At 39.8% G+C, this 24,265-nt stretch overlaps 1 protein-coding gene across 3 annotated transcripts; it reads left to right on the forward strand.

Annotated features, from left to right (window-relative positions):
- The first annotated feature begins 1,992 nt into the window (after nt 1–1,992).
- Nucleotides 1,993–22,546, forward strand: myg1 (myg1 exonuclease). Of its 3 annotated transcripts, none has more exons than XM_030421399.1 (8): nt 1,993–2,087; nt 2,242–2,396; nt 3,398–3,510; nt 9,373–9,532; nt 10,617–10,766; nt 12,061–12,183; nt 13,095–13,276; nt 21,988–22,546. In XM_030421399.1, the coding sequence occupies exons 2-8, from the start codon at nt 2,268–2,270 to the stop codon at nt 22,175–22,177; spliced, it is 1,047 nt and encodes a 348-aa protein (XP_030277259.1). In that variant the 5' UTR covers nt 1,993–2,087; nt 2,242–2,267; the 3' UTR covers nt 22,178–22,546. The 3 variants fall into 3 exon arrangements, with proteins under 3 accessions (XP_030277259.1, XP_030277258.1, XP_030277256.1); XM_030421398.1 differs by having other exon boundaries at nt 2,041–2,396; nt 21,988–22,180; nt 22,316–22,546; XM_030421396.1 differs by having other exon boundaries at nt 2,041–2,396.
- Nucleotides 22,547–24,265: the final 1,719 nt, after the last annotated feature.

Genomic DNA, 24,265 nt, shown 5'->3' on the forward strand with positions numbered 1-24,265 from the left:
CCCACACAATTCCAGTCTGTTATTTATAGCCGCTTATATTTGCCTGCAGACTTCCGTTGATCTATATGTCCAATAAAGAGAGATGATACAAGGTGAACGTTATCATGGTTGAAGAGACAATTCTCCTATAGGCTTCTATAATCATACCACTGTCGTTAAACATACACATTCACTTAAAACTAAAGAACAACAACTATATTACTTAATCCATAGCAAAATATCAGGACCACCATTTTTCATTTATATTTGTGTCTTCTGTTTTGAAAGTCCAATTGGGGCCAGACAGAAGCAATATGTGTGTGTATGTGACCTTGACCATTGACCTGGAGCAGATGCAAGCTGGGGCCTTGATTTGCCCAGTTAGTAATCCTGCCAATAATAAATTCTATTCTATTCTATTCTATTCTATTCTATTCTATTTTCTATTTCTCTTTTTTTAACCTATAACCCTAAAAAACATTTTAGATGTTTATAAAAGGATAATAAATATTGATATATTGATGTGAAAGCATCAGCAATGCTTTAGCTGTTTTAAGAAGCACCATATAGATTCAGAATTTCAGATTTCAGAATGTTAATATTTACAATATTAATGAGGTAATACCGGTAATACAAACTCAGAAATATTTTTTATTTTTCCATTACTGAATAAACAAGCTGTTCTCAGGTGAAAATAAGGTCCCCAGAACTCTGTTTGAAACTAGAAAGGTGGCAGGGTCCGCCAGATATAAACACAGTTCATGAACAGTTTAAACAGTTTTAAATGGTGTTGTCCTAAGATCAGTTCATTTCATTTAGTTTTTGTTTCTTTAGTCAATCATGTCTATTTAGTTTTTTGAGGTATAAAAAAATCATTACATTTTTCTCTTCACATAAAATTTTCTTCCCCAAAACTACATGGTGCTCCTTTAAGGTGGGGCAAAGTTTGACATCTTTGTATAGCATACTGGCTACTTTTATCCATAATAGTACAATATAATGTGTTATCTGATTCATATGATGTGTTGATAATCTGAATATGCATGTACTTTATTAATTTACACTGTCCCTTCTTGACTAAACTAAACTAAGTTCGAAAAATAAATGTAGTTGAACAAAAAGTACAACATTTCGTGACACAGTGTAGGGACTAGAAGTATTAACAAGCATATACATATTTTATTGATTGTATTTGTATCAGATATGTAAATTAAATTTGTAAACCATGATTTTGTTGTTCTGTTCTGTATATGTGCCAGTTATTGCACGTCTGTCCATCTTGGGAGAGTGATATCTCCTACGTGGATCTTCCTGAGGATTCTTACATTTTTTTTCGCCACTGTTAAAGCTCTCTCTCTCCCTCTCTCTCTCTCTCTTCATTTTTTCTTCAGGAACTTCAAATACATACAATTTATACAAGTTCAAAATTCCAATCCATTTTCAGCACAACCAAACATCAACAAACAAAACAAAACACAATCTGGAATTTAGAGGTCCTCTAATCAAAATGAGCAAATTTGAAATGTCTAAATAGCTGTGTTGTCAAATTGTTTTGCCAATTTCTGGTTATTCAGATCTAAGTCATCAATGGAAGTCAAATATGATTTCAAATCTGTAACTTTAAAAGTGTGACAGGAGGGCAATATTTCAAAATGACACCTTTTTTAATCAATTGCATCAAGGGTCTAAGGACAGAGGATGTCGTTCACTTTACTGATTATTAAACCTACTGAGGCAATGTGATTATGATTTTGGGCTATATAAATAAAATCACTAAAGTAAGATACAAGTGAGTAAATGTACTTTATAATATCCAACACTGATGTACTGTAGAAATATAAAAAAAATATTATAACAGCCACAGCACAGTCTTCAGCGCCCTCTGCTGTCACATAATTTCAGTCATTATATAAAATGAATTTTGATCCAGAAAATCTCTCATATCTCGTTTAATTTGGCTCCAATTATGTTGTTATGGTCGCACATGCCTGTTAAAGAAAATATAAAGCGAAGAAAAAACTAATTCACTTCCCCGTTCCTCGGGTTCTTTCGGCTCATTAAATCAGATGCACCACATCCGGTCCAGCTGCCAAATCTGTCCGCTTCCGGTACGTCTCGTGTGAAGCCGTGTCTGAATGTTGTGTGTACGCACGGCTGCAATCAACTTAACTAAAATCACATCTCAAATAAACTTAAGCAAACCGGCAAGTGTTTTCTTACGGTTTAACTCACAAGCTAACTGCTGTCGTTTACTCTCTGTAGACGTTACTCGCATTGACCCGCGATACATGTCGAGTCAAGCGAAGAAGCGCTGCACTGACAACATGACGGTTAAAAAGATCGGAACCCACAACGGCAGTTTTCACTGTGATGAAGTTCTGGCCTGTTTCTTCCTCCGGCAGCTACCTGAGTACAAGGTGAGGTTCAGCACACTGTAATAGATGATTTTGGCGGGATGATAGGCAGCTTGTATTGTTTCCCTCAGCTGTTGCTGTCTAATTACAGTCTGTTCTGTTGCAGCTTTAATTCAAACCATGTTGATAAAACCACGCTTTAAATGCATTTGTTTAGTTTGCATTGGCTGACTTGTATGGAAAAGTTTTTATTATTTTTTTCCTTCGTCTGTCGTACTTCCATTGTCATGTTTTAACACTCCAATTGGGGGTGCTGCTGTACAGGTAGATGGAGCTAAAAGAGCGATAACACACAGTACACCCGAAGTTTATCTAGTTTACTCAAATATTTTACTCCTCAGGAGAAACTGCCATGCCATAATTTTGGACCTGTTTAAGGTGACTTATTATCTGTGCTGTTTGGCTCAAAGCGAGACTGATTTCAACAGAAAACCCATTTAGTTGTATGTGACCTATTGTTTTCCCAGCATTTGGCACATTCTGTGTCCACCAAACTTTAAATAGGGTCAGGAAAGGGTGATCAAGTCCACTGCCACAGGATATATAATGTTATATCATGAGATTGACATCTTGATGCAGTGAATTTTCTAGGCAATGATCATCACATTGATGTTAAAGTTATATAAGGGATAGCAAACATTGTGGCAAAATCTCTGTTTGTTGACTGTTATGTCACCATCATCCTATTGCCCATCCTGACAGGACTAGATAATCACTAGGTTAAAGCCAGAAGATACACCACACTCAATCAGTAAGGGGTACTTGTATATGGGTGATCATATGCATGTGCATGGATATGCAACAAAAAGAATTACAGATTGTGCCCCATTAGAGCTCAAAACTTCATACAGTGCTGCCTCCAGAGGGTATACTAAGGGCCACACCCTGTTATAATTAATGGTCTTAGTAGAACTGATTTCAAAATGTACTTGACTCTTGGATTTAACAGGCTTATACATAAAATCCTTTATCAGGTGAAATTAAACTTTGTTTTCGTTGCACAGGATGCTGAGATCATCCGTACCAGGGATCCGTCAAAGCTGGCAGAGTGCGACATCGTTGTAGATGTGGGAGGAGAGTTTGATCCAAAGAAGCATCGCTATGACCATCATCAGAGGTACAGCTGTGTTAACACTACAGAGCAATTGCTATGTTAGTACTGTAAATGTAAATGTTTGAGAATGCCTGCTGAAATTGACAGTGTGACTTTGATTTATGATGTAGTCCAGTCTGGTGTGATTGTCATTGATAGCTACCCAAACACTGTAAAAACAGCACAATGGCCCTCTTTCATGTTCAGCATGTACCAGCTGCAAAGCCAAAGGGGTAACTAATATTATTAGCAATTTCTCATTCCCTTTAGATATGCCGGTAAGCCATGTCATTGAGCCAGCCATCATAATGAATGTAATGAATTACGCCTGGGCTTTTCCTATGTGAAGCTGTCACGGTGTCTGCAGTGAAAAGACCCAATTGTCTTGTTTTTAATTACAGATGTTAAAGGCCGATATTTATATCTGCGTCAGCTGGAGCTAAAACATAGCTAATTAATCGATAAAGACAATTTTCCACATCTAATAGATCCATTTCCGATAATGTGAGGATTTGCTGCTTTTCTGATTTGTTTATGTGACGGTTAACTGAATATCTTTTTAGCATTGCGGTAGTTGGACAAATCAAGACATTTGAAATTGTAGAACTGAAATACTAGTCAGTTACTTGATTATTTAATTGATATGAATTAATCTACAATTATTTTGATAATCAAAATAACAAAAATGCTGAAAAGTAATTGGTTCCAACATCCAAGTGTGAGGATTTGCTGCGTTTCTCTGTCACCGATTTTTGTGTGTTTTGTGTATTTTGACTATTGATCAGAAAAAAAACACATTTGATAACGTCTCCATTGATTTCGGGAAAATTACAGTGGACATTATCACTAGTTTTCTATCATTTTATGGACAAAACAGTAGATGAAGAAAAATAATCAGCTGACTAATTGGTAATAAGGTAAAAATGTAATAAATGTAAAATAACATTTTTGACCAAAACATTAGGTGGTAAATGGAAAAAGACAACAAATTAATGAATATAATCGTTAGTTGAAGCACTGTAAATGACACATGGGGGTGGATATTTGACAATTTATTGCAGTACAATGAAATGTAAATGTACATTCTTATATAAAGTGGTATTGATTATTGCCTGGAAAGCACCTGGATTTAAGATTGTATCTTCTCCTTTCCCCCGTCATGGCTTCTTAATCTCAAGAGTAGGAAATCCAACTGGAATTCAGGCCTGTTGCTCTTTTTGTTTTGTTGTCCAGAAAACAAATAAAAGATAATCATATATCAATCTCTGAGCTTAGAGATTTCTCAGTATCTATTCTCTTTGGAGGATCTCTAACTGCATAAATCATGAATAACAGGCTTAATGTTTTCTACTGTATTTCCTGCAAAAGTTCCTTCAAAATGATTGCATTCACTCCAAGTCTCATCAGTAATCAGCTTATTCCAGATGTCTTGTCAGCTTAATGTCCTGATGATAATCAGTGCTAGCTTTTATGACCACGGTGATAAAGATATGCCAGTGCTCTCTTCCTGGCAGGTGGTTAGTGATAATTAGTGCTCCTTCAATTGAAGGCCCCCCCCCCCCCGCTGTCGGTTCACGAGGCACAGAGGCTGCCATGACGCTGTCAGGGGCCGCAGGAGGATGTAGCTGTCACTCACATGCACTGATGGGGGCAAGATGGTTGTGATGACGGGGATGGATGCAAGTGGGATGGGGTGCTCGAGGAAGTTAGAGAGGGAGCTGACGTGAACAATTAGTCCTCATTTCAAGAGCATGTTTTCAAAAGTGTGACAGTGCACAGATGAAGTTGACAGCAATACAAACACTTCAAGACAGAACTGTGTAAATTAAAAGCCTAAAATTAAGCCATTAAAGTAGTATTTTTGCAAAATACCCTATTTTGCTTTGTCTTTACTATAACCATAGTCTTATAGTGCCGATAAGCCATTTTACAAGGAAGGCATAAACTCCAGGAAGTTGCTGTTTCCAGCCGGGAAAAAGAAAAAGTGCATCCTGAACCAGGTTAGCTGTTTACGGTCTATATGCTAAGCTAACTGGCTGCCAGCCTCAGCTTCATATTAAACAGAAAGATAATAATGTGTACTGCAGTGTGTATCAATTTTACATCTATCTCTCTCCATGAATGGTTATTTCCCCAAATGTTTAACTAATCCCCTCAAGACTGCATCAAGAACAATTAATAGCAGTTCTTTACTTGTTTTCATCCAAACTTGTTTAGGGTTAGGGTCCCCCTTGAGTGGAAGCTAAAGACAAAAAGAACATTCAAGAATCTTTTTTTTTTCTTTAAGACAATTTCTTTGCTGCAGATGTGGAAAACTTTTATCTCTGCAGTTTTTAGAAGTTTCTTAAGCAGGTAAGGAAATGGCTGTAATAGTTGGAGGCATGAGACATTTTCTCTAAACACAGAGTGAAGGTTACTAAGGCACAGCAGATTAGATCTGGCAGGGATTACGCTCAGCCTAGAAATGCACTCACTGCTCCCACTCAGCAAAGAAATAAAAAGTAAGCAAATGTATTGTTGTAACATTGGCACAGTGATGAATGCCGTCTGCATTCTGCAGAGGAATCACATAGATAAGCTGTTCTTATGCAGCTTTTTATTGTGATGTGGTGTCAGGTGCTTCCACTGGCTGTGTGTGTTACCTGTAAACACAGCATCCCGTAACCTTGTATTCACGTGATATCAACAATGCATGATAACAGGTCAACAATTGATAATTATTCTTTCATTTTTCTCTATGCAGGAATGTGAATTAACGTCACATCCTTTGGATTTTCCTGGACAAAATGTCCCGAGTGCTTTGCATAGAAATCGGTCCAGCTGTTATAGACAACCAAGAAAGTTGAGGGCGGCCCTATTTTCAGCGATTAATACATTTAAATTGCTTCATATTCTCACATATTGCACATTTAAATCTGATGCAAACTGGAACACCACAGACTCAGGAGTGAAGCGGCTGAACTGGCAATGACCCAGCGACCATTACAGTTTCTAGAAGATGATTTTGAATCTGCTCTACAGTACTGAAGGTCGCAGTGAGATTTAAATGAATTAAAAAGGAACACTCCCCTCCATCTGCCTTGGACGGAGATAACCAGATTGGAATGTCTCAATCTTGTTTGGATTTCTTTAGCCATGTGGTATATTTGATAGATTGAAAATTCTCTCTTTCTAAACCAGGGGGGGAGTTTGGATGGGGGTCAGGGGTCAAGAACTGTTGAATGAGTCAGAGAATGTCCGACAGTACAGTGACATTGGCCTTAGTTGGTCAAAAACGTGGACATTTAAAGGTCATAAAAGCCAACACAATGCTCTGTTCATATTGCAGCAACCCAAATTTCCCATAAGTAATAATAACTATATTACTGACCTCAGAATAATTGAGGTAATTGATTACTCCCCACTAATTTTTACTGTGCTTGAGCTTCATGAGTCATTCAGTTCCTTGTGATGCTTTTAGTAGGGGAAAGAGTCATGAAGCATGATTTTGCGCATGGTGCATAAGAAGCATTAAGCTATTTTTTTCAACGATAAAGAGTGATTAGCAAAAGTAAGTGGTGCAGCTGTTGCAGTGTGAGAAGCGCAGTGCATTTTTAGTTGAGGACGCTTTGCAACACTTTCATTGCCAAAGTAGTTCTTGGTTTTATTTTTTTTTGCTTCACTGATTCACCTTGATTAAGCTCTAAGTGCTAAATGCTAGTTTTCTAGGAGACCATCTTTGATTTCACACAAACAGTTTGATGACTTCTCATCTGGTGAGCGTATCTTTTTCAGCCACTCTCAATTTCACTCTGTCATTTTCCTCTCGCTCATTCACTCCCATCTCCTGATAATCAGCATAGAAATGCCTCAGCTTGGCCAATTAGCCGTCTTAATGGCTGTGATTACCCCCTGCTTCCCGAGCATGTCACTCATTCATTTGACGGCCTTTTTTCCGCTGTGCTGCAGCCCAAGCATCCTAATTAAGCCTGAATTAAATGACCAGCGGTGGCTGGGTGCTGGAGCCCACCCATCTCAGCACGTGGCTCAGAGGAGAGACCTCCGGTGGCTTTTATTTATCTGCTCACGCTTACAAGCGGACCGGAGCATGCTTTCTCTCTGCAGTCAATGCATACGCGCTCTGAAGCTGAAGAGAACATTTATGGATGTGATGGAAGTGCCTTTTATTGATGTCTGATGCACAGCCAGTAATGTACAGCACACATCCGGCTGCAGCAGATTTTTCATTGAAGTGGCCTCAGTTATTGGAGAAAATATGAACAGTGTTTATGGGCAGAGCACTAATGTTTAATCTCCCGAGAGTGTTGGATATCATCTGCCTACAGACTTTGAAGTGTTTTTCAGCTTTTAGCCTTGAGATGAGCTGATTTACATTTTCTATATATGTTACATGGCGCTGAGTTTTTTATGTATAAATAACCAAAGAATCTTTCCTTGTTGTCTTCACCATCACATTTGTTAAGGTGGGAATAGGTTTTTGATCATTTCCAGTTACCAGTTAATCAGCTGTTTAGTTCCTCGATTAATGGTTCGGTCCATGAAAGGTAACAAAATTAGTGGGTAGAGTTTCCTGAAGTCCAAGATTATACTTTCAAAAGGCCTACGTTTCTGACCAAAAGTCCATAACTCAAAGATAATCAGTTTAAACTGATATAAAACTGAGAAAAGCAGCACATCCTCCAAATTTAGAAAAAGGAATTGGACATGTTATGATGAACTTGTTATGTTGAATAATAGTGGAGCGCCATCTTGGCCAGGTCTTCCTTTTGAAAAACAGATTTTAAGCACATGGGACTTCTTGGGTACAAATAAAAGAATAATAACTAAGAAAAAATAATAATAAAAATTATTTAGGGAAATTTTCGGTCGACCAACCAATTGAATGATCAACTCATCAGTGTAGCTGTTTGTTATTTAGTTATTGGTGCCTTAACAGTCAAATAACCACAAGGTTTTCAGTTTATAATGTTATGAAGCAGAAAAGCAACTTTTGAGCAATTTTACTGGATAGAGTTCTAAATGTTCCTCAAGATCAAAATGGCCTCTGATGAGTTTATATTGATCGAGTCATCGATAACAAGCAGGGAATGAAATTAGCGGCTGCCACTTGCCAAATATACAGTAAATGTTGTTTGTGTCAGGTAAACAAATTGGTTCACCAAGGCAGACAGGTGTTTCATATATTGTTAAATATTATTTTTAAAGAGTAAATTCTTAAGGGAAGAATAGTCGGAGCTGAAGGTGACAAGATGGCAGTGACGTATTTCATATTTCTACTGTCAGGTACTAGTGACTCAGTGTTAACAATTTGCACGTCTTCTATGTAGAGAAGTGGCAGACAAGAAAATGTAATGGATGGTAGAAATTATCTGTGACATTCCACAGTGGCAGATGAGGGAAAAAATATAATGTCAGACCCAATTTAAGAGCTTATACTTCCAGTGTTACTTCCAACCATACAATTAAACTTATCGTTTCTGTAGGTTATGAGAAAAGGCACTTATTTTTAATTTGTCATGGATTGAGTTATTAATCCAATCGTTAAACGTTTTGATAACTGATTAATCGTTGAAGTCATCTCTCTGGCCGCAGCTTCTCCAATGTGAGGATTTTAATCTATGATGGAGAGAAATGTTATTTACAGCCGTGTTTTGGTTTGATTCTGATTAACCACTCATGTTTTGGCCAGCTGATACCCGCAGCTGTTCTGGGCCCAGAAGAAATGCATTAAGTGGAAGCAATCTGTTTCACATTACCGTCATCATACCATACATACATGTCAGAGACGGCACTTACATGATGACCTTTTTCACCCACTGTAAATAGAAATATTGTCTGAATATCTCTGTTGCAATCAGCTAACGCTGTTTTCTCTCCTCTGTTCAGGACCTTTACAGAGAGTTTCCACAGCCTCTTTCCAGAGAAGCCATGGGTGACCAAGCTCAGCTCAGCCGGCCTGGTCTACGTACACTTCGGACGTCAGCTGCTGGCCCAGCTGACGCAATTGAAGGAGGACGACAGGCAGCTGGAGGTGCTCTTTGACAAGGTGAGAGGAGGGATTTATAGGAGGTCAGCGCTATAGCAACCATTAGCACGCATTGTGTTTCATTCACAACACAAACACTCTGCTGGAAACAGATGTTCTCCCTCGCCTCAGCCGGTGTATTGTATCTGAACAACTTCAATTTCATCATGAAACAAGAAGACCAAATGAGATGTAAAGAGGACAGCTAGCTCAACAGTTAAATGAATAACACTAATCTCCATGTTGGTTGTTTTAAAAGCATAAACCATACACTCACTGGCTGTAGAGAATGCTGAATGTCTATTGTTATGTGTCTTTCATCTTCATTAGACAGTTGGAATTGGAGTGTGGTTAGAAACTAAAGGAGAAAGAGACAGGGATGTGGCAAAGTTGCTCGCCGAATACAAACAGAGGACACTGCAGTCATATTTAAAGCATTTTCGACAGCAGGAGGCCTTGGCAAACAGAGTTGTTCTGATGTCCACGCACAGTAAGCCAGCTAAATCTTGGGTCGCCATAAATATTAGCACTATTAACTCAGATTATCATCAGCCTTTTGATGTGTCAGTTTGTTTAAAGCCCCAACTAATCCTTTTACTCATGGCTGAGGCTCTATTTATTTTAGGATGGTGCACGCCTCGTCCTCTGTCAGCTCAGACAAACTGAATCTCTATTTTTGCCCCAAAAGTTAGTTCCACCAGTAAGCCACTTGTAAAATGCCAACCCTTTGGTGATTGACCTTCCACTGAGGAGGTGACTTTTCAGCACAAAATAGGTCTCTGCTTCTCTGCTCCCCTTCCACTTCTTTTTTTTTAGTTTTACCAGTGAACTGTAAAATAGCAGCGGTTTCGTCTTTTTCCTTTTTAGTTTAATGACCTCAAGTCTTCAGTGAATGCCCGCACACTGTGACCAAATGGACTTCAATCAGGATAATATAATCCCACTACACTTCCCTCTCCTGAAAGTCCTTTCTTGACTTCCCTAGCCAGAAAAAGAATGGCTTACCTCTAATTACTCCTTTTCAAAATGAGCACAAACATAATGCAGCTGATTCCCGTGCCATTCCAGGCTCATAACCTCACATGTCTGTTTCGTTTCCTTGCAGTTGTACGAGAGCTTCGTGGAGGAGGTGGATGCTGTAGACAACGGCATTTCACAGTATGACGGGGAGGCCCGCTACTCTGTTTCTTCCACGCTGAGCGCACGTGTCGGCCACCTGAACCCACGTTGGAACAGCAAGAGCCAGGACACTGAGGTGAGGGACCGCACGAGTGTGAATGTATTCCCACACTTAACACATGGACCGATCTGATGCAGCACGTTTGTTATACGCCAGGTATGTTAGATGTGTGTGCTGTGTGTCTGTCTTAAAGTGAAAGACCGGATAACTTCAAATAAAATTCAAGGAATTAAATACTTCCTTACACAAAATAGAAATGTCATTGTCAAATGTAGCAGCGGGGTTTACTGAACGGCACGTTTTGTTAGAAAGAAGTAAGAGAACATTTGTGCACAACAATGTTCAGTTTATCTGCATGGTAGTATGTCATAATGCTCTCTGGAGATGCCACTGGACGTTGATACTGGGTTTTGCATTGTGCACATTAATATATATGCTGATGGGAAAACACACGAGAAACACAATATAATCATGCAATTAATCATAAATGCCCATTGCAGTTTCATAAAATCCAAGTTAATGTCTTCAAATTACATTTTTTTTGTCCGAACAACAGTCCGAACACCCAAAGATATCGAGTTGCTGTTGTTTAGGACAAAAGATAAATCTATCTGTTTGAAGAGGTTTATTGTCCTTCATAAAGAAAACGAGCAAAAACAACAATCAGTCAACAGGAAGATGAGGAGAAAGTTAAATAAACAAGGTTTTGGCCACATCATTTAATACTAATCACACACAAAGGGCACCTAAGCTAGACTAAAAGTGTGCAAAACATGACGGGTGTAATGCATTTATTTGAGCAACAGAGGCCCAGAGAAGACCTCGTGTAAATATTCTGTCTCTCTTTCGGGCGAGAAGAAAAGACCTGCAGGGAAAAAGCAGCCTTTGTGTGCATATATGTTGACAAGACTGACAGTTTTCTTTCACCGCTGTTTGGCGCTGTCTCAGTGGGGTAGCAGACCTGTATGTTTGTTTCACATTTCAGTTCACATGATTGTAATTCTTGTCTTAGCACTTTCCTTTAATTTCCCCACTAACCCACACTGCCAGGCAGAACTGCAGAGGGAAATCAGAGAGTGTGAAAGATTTATATTAAAAAATGTTTGACAGACAATGATGATGGTTGACTGACCTGCTGAACTCTTAAACTTTTTGCGGTAATTGAAAAACTCAAGACATTTTCATCTCTTCCATCTCCTCTTAAAATTCAGGGACACAGCAGCCCCCTCAGTCACACGCATGCATGTCTTGTACATGGTCTCAATCAGTTTTTCATCGAAATAACAGATAGTTGTCAAAAACTATATTTCTGTCTTCATAATCTGATGCAGATCTCTCACATTCTTACACATACACGTGTTTTTACCAGGAGGGTTTCAGAAAGGCGATGAAGATGGTCGGGGAGGAGTTCCTGGACCGGCTGGACTTCTACCAGACCTCATGGCTGCCGGCTCGTGTGGTGGTGGAGGAAGCTGTGAAGGGGAGGCATCAGGTACAACACTGTGAAATCTAATGTACACTAATGTTTCTTTGTAAACACTTTAACTTGGGCACTTGGGTCATTGGCCATCTTCGGTGTCACCATAACAGAATATGCTGGGTAAAATATCTGTTAGATAATAATCACCAAATAATTGTAGCTCCTTTGTCTTTGATAAAAGGGGAAATCCTTCCCCTGTACCTCTGTGTTGCTGTTGAAATATTGGCAGATAAATGATGAAATTGTAGTTTAATGGGGAGCCAAATGGAGTCTTTAGGTTTAGGCACTGGAAACACAGTGTGGCATTGAATAACATATTTTTTTATTATTTCACTGGCACTGAAAAAGTTTGAAAAACATAATACACATGCATAAAAAATAAGTAATATACCATGTAACATATTAAACATTATTTTTTCCTAATTCTTGTGTTTCTTTTCTGGATCTGATTTCTTTTTCTCTTTTTTGATACACTGACAGTTATTTTCCCCAATGACAGTCCTTTACTGTTGATTGTCAGTCACTGCTCTGGCGTGGAGGCGAGGGATTTGGAGGAGCTGCATGATTTCCATATTTGATCCCCTTGTTTTTTTCCCAGTGGAACTTTCTTTCATCTTTTTTTTTTTTCCAGTCCAAGTTTTTCAATGCCAATGCTCACTTTTTCAGTCAAGTTTTCATTTCAATGGCAAATGTTTTATTTGATGCAAAAAAACTTAAGACTGTTCTGGCTCCATATTTTAGCTCTGGTTTGATCACATACTATGTGATTAACAAAGCTGTAAATGTCAAGGATCTGTTTGACTATTCTCTTACGCTTGTTCTTAATTCAAAGAAATCTTAAATTACACTGAAAACTGCAGTTGTTTCTGAAGGTTTCTGCCATTTTTAAAAACACAATTTTCCGGTTCTCTTCTCACTTCCAGGTAGATCCCAGTGGGGAGGTGCTTTCGTTCACCCAGGGTGGGTGCCCCTGGAAGGAGCATCTGTTTTCCCTGGAGAAGGAGCTCAAAGTGGAGACGCCCATCAAGTTTGTCCTTTACCCCGACCAGAATGGCCAGTGGAGGGTCCAGTGCGTCCCCGCAGGACTCAACACCTTCCAGAACAGGTGTGACTTCATCCAAAGATTATTTTTTGTGAAAAGGTTATTTAAATGTTATTTCTGCTTCACGAGATACAGTTTGTGATCTCATACGTGGAGGGAACACCTTGCATGAGTTACCTTAGGATTAATCAAAATGCTGGACTCACAAGGATGTTGTAACAGTCAGTGCGTTTACATGACACTCAAGAAAACCGAATTACTGTGTTAGTCTGACTATGATCGGATTTTTAAGATGCATGTATACACCTTAGTGTGACTAAAATCGGACCGGATCGGATTTCTCATAGTTGAATTAAAGCACCCAGATTATTCGAGATTTTTTCCCTGGGGCCGTGAGCCGGAAGTAGAAGGACGGCGGCGTCTGTCCTCCGAAATAACCGCAAGTAAGAGCGCCATTGTGCATCTAGTTTTTGTAATTATCATGTACACCATATACGAAATTTACAAAGATGTAGCTTCGTCTCGCTCCTCTTACACCATCTTTCTGGAATGCCAAGGCAGCTGGTGACGTAAAGAGGTCAGCCGGAGGTGTCTCTGTTACCACTAGTTGAAATTGGTACAGCGCCACCTAGCCTACCGGGGTATGACAAGCTTCGGCCCAATAATCCGATTTTCTCACCGGCATGTATACTCGGACAATTGCAGTTGTCTGATTGAGTAGCATAGTTGAACTATGGCTGTAATCCGACTAAGATGTGCATGTGAACGCACTGACTGACTCACACACACGAAATTCTCCCAGACAGGATTTTTCTAGCGTTGTTGTGTAAAGTACATTGACAAGTGCAGATCTGGAGTCTCCCAGACGTGCGGAATTGAGTTGAGCTCTGGTGACGGAGACGAACCATGGTGTACGATTTCATGCTTATCAGACCATTTGACAACTGCGCACAGAGGTTTGACATGTCATCCCGGTGAGAGGCTGAGTCCTGACTGGATGGAAATACTTGTTTGTAGGATGATGATGATCCTTGAGTTGAGACAGAGGTTTTGTTCTCACATTGCTCTCTGAGGGGTTAAAAAGGATGTAAACACTCCCAACACCTCAACAGAGACACCTGAGCCCTTTCTCCATGCCCACTCTCACTCAGGTGTTTCTTTGCTGTTTTCCTCTTGGTAATTACACCCTCCGCTCCCAACACAGCAAGCTGGCAGATATACAATACGTGCTGGCTTAGCAATTTGACAGGTGCTTTTATTTACAGCTACTTATTTAAACATACTGCAGGATTATTATGAGGGTGAATTTTAATAAACGTTAATTGCTCTATTGAGCGCACTCCATTGTTTATGCACAACCCTCTCGTAGTATGAATATGATGTAGGCACATCAGAAGTTACACATCTGCACAAATATTTACAGGCCCTTTTAATCTCTAAACAATAGTACTGAACAAATATGTACTTGCATTACTAAATGGAAAGAACCAGAGCGAATGGCAGACGATTGATTAAGGGATGTTATTTCGCAAAGGCATGCAATTAGAACAATTATGTCTTTGTTACCACAGCAGAAAGGTCAAATATCAATGTTTACCTTAAAACGACTGAACGGGCCCAAATCTTCATCATTAAAGAAACAAATACATGAATCAGTAAATAGATATGTCATTAAATGCATCAAACAAAATGATTATTTAGAATGTGACGTACATTGATATTTCTGTTTATAATTGCTTCTGTGTTTATTTGCCTTGGTATTAATTTTCTGATTAATTTACATTTTCATTAAATTTGATTTTCATTTATTTATTTATAAGCACATTTATTATTGCATTTTTTGTTTCATTTGCGTTATCCTTGCACATCCTTTTTTTATGTCTGTGTTTTCTTTTTACATTTCTTAATGCATTTCTGCTTCATTATGCAAATGAACGGGCTGAAAAAAAGAATGCTACAATTTGCTATTTACAAATAGTGAATAGCTGAGGCTGATAGGAATGAGATTAGTTTTGCATGTATTTGAAAACATTAACATTTTGACCTGAAGATGGTGCTTGATTAAAAAGTTAAGGGAGTCACAGAAGTTATTAAAGTTCACACTGAGGGGGACATAAATGTGGGCACTAATTTTCATAAAAAACATTTTAAAAGTCACCACAAATGTCCTGATCCTGATGGGGATGAAAAATCGGGATCACCAATGTCAGTATGAGTCATCCTCTGGGAGCCATGAATATCCATCCAATATTTAATGGCGATTAATGCATCCATTATTTGTTGAGATATTTTAGTCTAGACCAAGGAAATGGTTGTAACTCTAAATTAAAACTAAGAAATGGTCTTCTAATGGTCTCTCAGGCGTTTTTAGTACATGTCATGGCTTATGATGGTGTTAATCACTTTGAATTGTTCAGGCCCATTGTTGTTTGAGCCGTACATACTGTAGAAACATATTGCTCTTTCCTTGCTTTGTGCACCAGGCGACATTATGCATGCTGCTGTTGTTGTGGAGTATCTTTTTGCATCTCTTAGTAGTAATCAGGTCCCCCAAAGCTTGAAGCCCGGCTGTAAAGCAAAAGATGCTCATTAAATCGCATTGGTATTCTTGTCTCGTCACCCTGTACATAATGACAGTGACGACAAGACAAAGAGCCTCTGTGTGAATTTGTCAGATGATTAACACCTCTCAAGTTTGTTTTCGTTACCTCAAGAGGGGGAATTGTTTACCTGAGGCGCCTCTCGCACTCCGACCTGCAATGCTGCTCTAATAACGTCATCAGCATCCCCACCGGAGTCCTGTAATTGGTGTGTTGTTTGACTGCTGCCCCACATCCCAGCATACAGCACACATGACCAAGAAAACGTGCTCCAGGCTTCTCGTGCAGTACACTTTTTCAGCTTAGTTTTTAACTAGATCCTGACTAGTTAAGCCTCATTTTACATTTGGTGCAACATCTCTCCAGCAGCCATGTTGCTCCCTCGATGTTTTGCCATTCTGGATTCTGTTCTTGTGCTCCAGGGTTTGAGACTTGTGCTGTTAATGTGATATCGATCCTTGAGCCTTCACCATGTGCACTTAAGCACCAGTGACTGAAGCGGAAGGATCTTAGTAGTGATTAGTGCCTTTCAGAAATTAACAGTATTGCCTGGGGTTTTGGCTCTGATCCGCTTTGGATCAAGTTTCCCAGTTTATCAAAATACCAAGATTCATTAAGATTAGACTCTTAATGAATCTTTTATCAAACCTTATATCTCTGCTCACTCCCCACTGTTAAATTAGTGCATTTCATCGAAAGACAAAAATATAATAGACATTACATAAATATGAGAACATAAGAGCAAAAGTAACACAAATGATTGAAAGTGAATCAAAGAAGCACACATCCAACATACTTTAACCTTATTATCATGATATCACAAAACAGTCTATACCATTTTTGATACCATGGGGAAAGTTGATGTTAAGGGTGTGATATTTTTGCTAAAAGATAAATATAAAATTACAACTCTGCTTTTCTTGAACAGCTGAAGGACTGCAATAAATATCATTATTTTTCTCTTTTGATGAGGCCTTTTAAAATCGTGTGTGTTGCTGTCAGGGAGACAAGAGAGTGTATAAATACTGCATTAAAGGAATATTGAAACCATTTCAAATATTTAGTATCAGATATGTATTGATATATCACTATGACACTGCCACATAGAAATAAAAAAAGGGCAACGCAGTCAAATAGAGATAGCTGCACATGTAACCAACTTTACACGAAACAAGTGAAACCATGCAAAAACACACACACACACACACACAAACTGATCGACCAGTGGCCTGGGAGAATAGATAACTTTTGAGTTTGTTATTAGAAGTAAAAGTGATATGAAAGCATTTAAGAAGCCCCAGTGGCACATTAGATAACCTGTAGCTAATTAAAAATAATTTGGTAACATTAATTAAAAAAAAAAAAAAAAAAAAAAAAAGTCTGCACAGCTGGTGTCTTTAATCAGCCAAAGATAGTTTGTGAATGAACAGAAACATCACTCTGTCACACCACTTTAAGACGTTGAGAGGACTGTGTGTATGAGAAGGTAGGTTGTGACCGCAAATTAAGCTGCCAATAAAAACTATAAGTATGTATCAAACCCTATACCTGGCATCATTACAACAGGGATTGCTAATTATGGCTCTGTGAAAATGAATGCAGACTTCATGCAGAGGAAGAGGAAGGAGTACAGCGCTAATGCAAACCAAAATGGTAATTAGTGTTGCCTGTGGATAAATTACCTGTCCGGGCCAGGACTCTCTTCTGAAAGAGATTTTAACCTCTCCTGGTTAAATAAAGGTTAAATAATGAAAGTAGCTTCAGATCACAGAAAATTTAAATACACCTCTTTTTACCTTTTTTTTTTTTTTTTAAACTCCATTTTGGCTGCATGGATGTGTCAGCACTGCCCTCTCTCTACACTCGCTCATGTCCATGATTATAAAGGAATCATCACAATCTTCACACATAATTCGTTCAGTCATTCTGTTCTGTAAGCACATGATAGATTGACCTTCACAGAAAAAATAAAGTGAAATGTCACCTTATTGTCTGACATTTCCGTCTTTATCAGTTATTTCCCCTGGAGAGCAAATCATGCAGCTTTCAATCACATTATGTTGGTGAGTAATTATTATCACAACTTTTTTATCTGCCATTTCAGCCCTCCAACTGGATGATTTTAGGGAGCAATTTTATTTCACATATGCAGAATTATCCCAAGGGAGAAATCAGTGGTCCTTATAAAAGACAGATTCTTTAACGGGTGTAATTTTGGTAACAGCTGTGATAAAATGTGACATTTTTTTGTCTATTTCCTCTCCCTAGATTCAGGCCGGTTGTGTGTTTGTAGGCATAAACAGACACTTTCTACGATCTATTATGAAATAAATCTTTACCTTTTTTTCTGCTTCAAAATAAAAGCAACCATGTGTTTTTAGAGCTAGTAGAAGTAGACGTAACCTAAAATGGCTCTGATTACCAGTCTGAAACTTTGATGCTGATATCAATGAAATGTAATTGAAAACTATAACGCTGAATTACAGTCATGGTTCCAAGGGACACATAATACAGGATTTGTGTGGTGTTATAACGCCTGCTCTTATCGCGTTTCAAAGTGTACACATTCACTCTGCAAAATAAGAATCTACCTAACTGATGGAAAGCATTGCCTTATCAGCCCGTCGTATCAGCAGGAATGTTATTTTCTTTGAAAGCTTATTGGCCACAAGAACTTGTTTCCTTTTAAGACAAGTTCCTCTACGTTGCATTGTGTTTTTCTGTTTTCCTTATTCATATTGAGGTTCTAAATGTTGAAAGTATCATATATTACATAGATTGTACAGCCCCCCTGGGATGAATTTACAAAGGTAATATCTCAGATCTAGCTCATGATGGGTTGAGACCTGTAGATGGTCTCTAAGACACTAGACCACCAGAGCACCATGTTCTTTAAATGTCTTGTTAGCTCTGACGGTATGAGCCGTTAGGCTGTTGTCCAGGGTTTGACATGTCTCATAATTGGTACTCTGTGGGTTGCCCAAAGACACAGGAAGAGGGTAGAATAGCTTTTTGATTCAGTCCTGGTCTGACCAGTGGCTGCCTTCTATTTTCACCTCTTCCCATGAGGTCCCCTTGCTCCTGGCCCTCCCATTAGTGTTTCTTTTCTGTCCCTCTCAACGTTTCTCTCTTGTATGTACAGTATTTCTGCCTCCAACCTATAATCATTCTTTTCCATTTCATCACCTTTTTCCCCATGTCTGTCTTGCTGTCATATTTCTTCTCCCTCATCCAGACCTCTCCCCTTTCTTGCTGTCTCACCTTTCGCACCTTTCCACCCCTCCCCTCGCCTCACACTTTTTTCCACTCTGCTTCAGAATCTCATCAGGCGGCAGCGCTTTCAACTAAAAAGGCTGGCACCTGCTTGTGGTCGCGGAGCACTTCAAAGATTTAATTTAACACAAACATGGCAGTTGGTGTGGAGCTACAATGGCTTGTAAGGTAGATGAAAACATTGCACCAGATGGCTCTTTCTCTGGGTGGCCTGCTTCCTCCCAGTGGGCATGTGCCGACGCTGCGAAAGGGGTGTTGTTATCACCTGTGTCCCTGCTACTGCACCTGTGGGGAAACGGGTCTATTTTTATCAACGTGACATTGCTAAGGAAATATGAGCCGGGAGGAGGAAGAGAGGAACGGAAGCGGCGCTTCCTTGGAGATGGACTGTGTAGGATAATACTATAGGCTGACAGTAATGTGAGCTAGACCAGAATATACAGCTCTGTTCCTAGAAAAAAACACACTGGCTGCAGTCACAGTTATCTGCTCTTCCTTTTTTTTTTTTATTATGGCTGCAACTAAAGATTATCTTATTTATTTTTTGATTTACCATTTGGCCGATAAACTGTCAGAATATAGTGAAAATGCTCATTACAGCTTCTGAAAGCCCAAGGCTACATCTGTGAACATCTGACAAACAGTAAATTGAATATCAACAGTGTTTGGACGACCATGAGCCACCATCAGTATCAATTCTGATATATGGTCAATAACATACATTTCCCAAAATGCCGATAATTTATTAATCCATTTAAATTGTACATGCCTTCTATAAAGGTAAATTGAATACTCTTTTCAGCTTTAGGTGCAAACAAAATAAATACCTAAAATACGTGTTGTTGTTCTTGTTTGTTGTTTTGGACTTTGGTGCCCAAACCTCTGTCTCTGCGACAAAAGTAGCCTCGCTTTTAAGGTGCAAGCTCCTCGTTTTGTTTTCTCCTATTTAAAACGATCCCGTCCTATTTCACATTCACGCTCCTCCATGTCTGTTCGTGTCCTCTTGTTAAATGCAAATTAAAAAAAATAATTAAATGCAAAGCCGGGTCCAAATGACAAACAGTATTGCCGTAATATGAAGTGTGACACAACACAGTAAACGTTGAGGATAATGTGACAACGTTTTTCTGTCACAAGGTTTGCAACGTCATATTGTCCAGCCCTACACTATTACCTTCCCCTGACCAAATTATGAGTCAACAAGCTGCAGGAGGATTCATCACCTTTATACCACCACCATATGCACAAGTGTCTGGTGTAACGGGGAAGGGAGACAGAGCAGAAGAGTTGGAGCTCTGTGCCGAACCACTAAACACTCGCGGGTGATATTTTATGTTTTAATGACTCCAGCATATCTAATCTGGAGCAATAATTTTCCCCTAATGAAGCACTAATTCCCCAGCGTCTGTCTCGTTGTGGTATAGTAAAGGTCTTGTGGGCGGCTGAGAAGTTAATTTGCTAATTGTGGTCTTATTTTTAGACGGGTCATCTTGAGAATCAGAGCTTCCTGGCCTGTCATAACAACAAGTCGTCCCCCTCCCACTCCTTCCCTCATTACCAGCCCTGTTGACCTTTCCTCTTGAGCTTGTTTCCAAGCCATACTGTGGAGCTATCGATTGGTTGATTCATTTAACAGGGATTAGGGCTTTGCCATGCTTTCCTCCCCATGTTGTCCTATGACAGACTTAATAAGGATAAGACTGTGTGGACTAGAGATAATGGCATGGAGAGCAGACTTGGAGAAGAACGACGAGTGTCAGTGCACATGTACACGGGAATCATTTGACATCATGGTTCGCTTTTGTGCTTGTGAAGCTCCTCATTCTCCGACTATGACAACTGTAGAGGATGGTTAACAGAATGGCATTAAATATTCAAAAGGGAGCTGAATGTCTGGGAAATAAACCCTTCAGAATCGAGAACAAGAGAAAACACTTTGCTAATTGTTCAAACTGTGCCCGTGTTTGACAACTCTGTCACTTTATTTCTGACGTTAGACGGTACAGTTCCATAATTCATCAAGCATGTGTCGGAGAAGATGAGCCTGAGGTCAGCAAGACATTTTTTTTTTTACGAAATCTGAGGCTTTTAGCGGATTAGCCAGTTTTTAAGGCATTTTAAAGTCTATTTCAGTAGCAGCTGAGGGGTGAGGGGTGAGCGATGAAGAGATGAATCTGAACGAAACACTGCTTAATGTATTGAAGAAGCAGCCTGAAAAGAAATCGAGATAATAACCCCATCAAGGCAGGAATGGCACGCAAGCACACACACACACACTAACGAGAGCTGCTGATGTGTTTTAAATGACGTGCCAGCCTGTAGCCAGAGGTGTATGCTACACACAGTGGGTGGTAAATGAGCTGCTCTACATTTTTATGAATTTCGGCCCACTTTGTGGGGGTCAGCTCATAAACCTGTGCAGGGCCAATCTTTTTCCCGCTTTGTAAGATTGCCTGTTGACTCCGGTGCCATCGTATGTCCTTTCCAACTGCTGTGCCAATCTCTGATTTTCCACATTACTGGAGAAGAATAAAGCTGCCTTTTTATTGGTGTATTTGCGAGGGCTGATTGTGGCGTTGCTATGTCTGAGAGTAACTGCAGTTTATTCTTTTGAAAGGCAGGATTTTATTTCGGGTCCAGAAAGGGAAAGAAAAGCAAATCTTCAGAAGCAACACTTTTTTTTTATCAATTGTCTATATTTATTTTAATTCTCTTCTTTCATTGATTATTTGATATAATTCATCAGTCCAGACCTGGTTTTATATTTGCTGGTTTTGCGTTTGTGCCGGCATGTACAGCACAGCGTGTCTTTGCAAAAAGCAACGTGCCGACAGGAAGCGAGCAGCTGACCACATAGTGTCCATCTGTAAGCCAATTTGCCCTTCTGTCTTCCTGTCCCAGGCTGTCCCTGCTAGAAGAGTGGCGTGGCGTGCGCGATGAAGCGCTGTCGAAACTCAGCGGGATTAAGGACTGTATCTTCGTCCACGCCGGAGGCTTTATTGGCGGGAACAAGACCCAGGAAGGAGCCCTGGAGATGGCCCGAAGGACCCTGCAGGCCGCCGCCCGGTCCAATGCAAACGGAAGCAGCTGAACGGTCAGAGAGGAGAACCAACGGCACATTGTGTTCTGGAGTTCAGTCAGTTCAGGGTGGATAGCAAGGATTAAAATGTTAGTTTGTAGCTTGTTTGGTCCCAGTCAGGGGTAATGTTGTTTTGTTCTGCTTTGCCAGGACGGAGACGTATGGAAACGGCAGCCAAATAACCTTGGACCAGTTCCATAAATACCTACATCCAACACAGACTGTTGACTCATGTTTTTTATTCTTCTCTCTGCCTGTTCTTATAAATATCCATCTGTTTTGTGCTTCAGTTGCATAAACCACTGTTTGGATAATAGTCTGGTCTCTTGTAAACATGTCAGTATTCGGTTAAATCCAATAATAAATTGATTGTTTTTCCAATCCCGCTTGTATGTCTCTTCGTTTTCACTGTCAGGGGAATATGATGCCGGTGAACGTCTTCAAAGCCTGTGAACACCACGGTCTTACCTTTCAAGGGGCCATTTTATATAGACACCTGGACAGCGGATCATCCTTTAATTTCCAGTGTGCTGACATTAAACGTAGCACAACAAAGAGCGGCGGAGGCTCGTATCGTCTGGCTGCAGCATCAAAGCATCAATAATGAGGCCTGATTAATTCTCAGAAATTACATTTTCAAACGCCACAGAGAGGTTCTACTTATGGCAGCCAGTGTCGTGACAAGGCTACCGGCAGTGGGACGAACCGTGCAGTCAATTTGCCTGTAATAAAGTCGGGGGTGTGTGCCTTGAATTTTCTCATTAAATGCTCAAGATTTTCTTCCCCCCCTATCTCTACCTGTTACTCCTCCCTTATTGCATTCTCCACGAGGCTGCCCTTCTGCTGCTGCTGCCCTCGACATAACGTACTGCTCTACAATTTCAGAGTTAAGCAGTTTTTTTTTCCCCATCAGTGCCAGTGTCATTGTGAAAATGCCACTGTGCAAATAATTCATGGCTGTGGTTACTTACAGCTGCTAATGTTGCTCTGCTCCTTTTCTTCTTTTCCCCTCCTTTGTCATCAGTTGGTCAGTGGTGCGGACTTTTAATTCTCCAGTGATGAGATCCTTTTTACTGTCTGTCTTCTGCTTTCTTTGTTTCGCTCTCAATTGAAACAGAAAATGCTTTTGTATGCTCTGACTGGATGCTGGTCAGAAATGCAAACATTTTATTACCTTTCTAAAGGGACAGTTTGCCCACAAATCAAAAATACATATCTGTCCTCTTACCTGTAATGCTATTTATCCATCTAGATTTTGTTCGTGTGAGATGCTGAATTTTGGAGATTCATTCATCCATAGAGATGTCTGCCTTCTCTTAAATATAATGACACTAGATGGCACTCTGCTTGTGGTGCTCAAAGAGCCCCCCCCTCCAAAAAAAAAAAAACTCAACAGTTGGTCATGATTTCCAGAGATGGTCAAAGTTACTCAAGATAATCGACAGACTTATTGTGAGCAGTTTCATGTAGCAACTATTTTTCTTTATACTAAACTACACCTGTCAACCGTATCGTAGCACAGAGGGAAGCATGCATCTACTCATGGAGAAGAGGCTGGTGCTTGTGACGGGGCTGGATGTAAACGTTAATGGTGTCTTTCTTAATTGAGCTTCTTAACGTTAGCTAGCTGCTCATGCGTTCGTGATTATGGATCCCACTGCTTCTCTCAGTCATGGGCCTGGTCTATCGGTTTTTCATGATGAAACCACACTTTCTTCCACGTTACCAATGCCTTGCTTTTTGACCCTTGTTCTCTGTGCTTATTACATCCATCACGTTTTTGACAAGACAAAGCAGGAAAAGCAGTGGAGTACAACTAATAGGCGCATTCTTCCTGTTGCAACAAAAAAAAATCTGACAATTTCGTGGCAGGAATGGCAGTGGGCCATGGTGGATTTACTTGTTAATCAGAACACAAATGAGGCATGATTTGGCTAGCTAGCTCGTTAATTCTTAACTATGTTAATTTGTTGTCTGGTGTTAACGGATTGTACTGATACTGCAGACTATGAGCTGGAGTTTCCCCGGTAAACACACCAACCTCTTAAACTGTGAGAGCTGCAGTGTCCCAGAGACACTCAAGGCCGTGAAGGAACAGCA

This window comes from Sparus aurata, chromosome 6 (genome assembly GCF_900880675.1).
Source record: "Sparus aurata chromosome 6, fSpaAur1.1, whole genome shotgun sequence".
Classification (NCBI taxonomy): domain Eukaryota; kingdom Metazoa; phylum Chordata; class Actinopteri; order Spariformes; family Sparidae; genus Sparus; species Sparus aurata.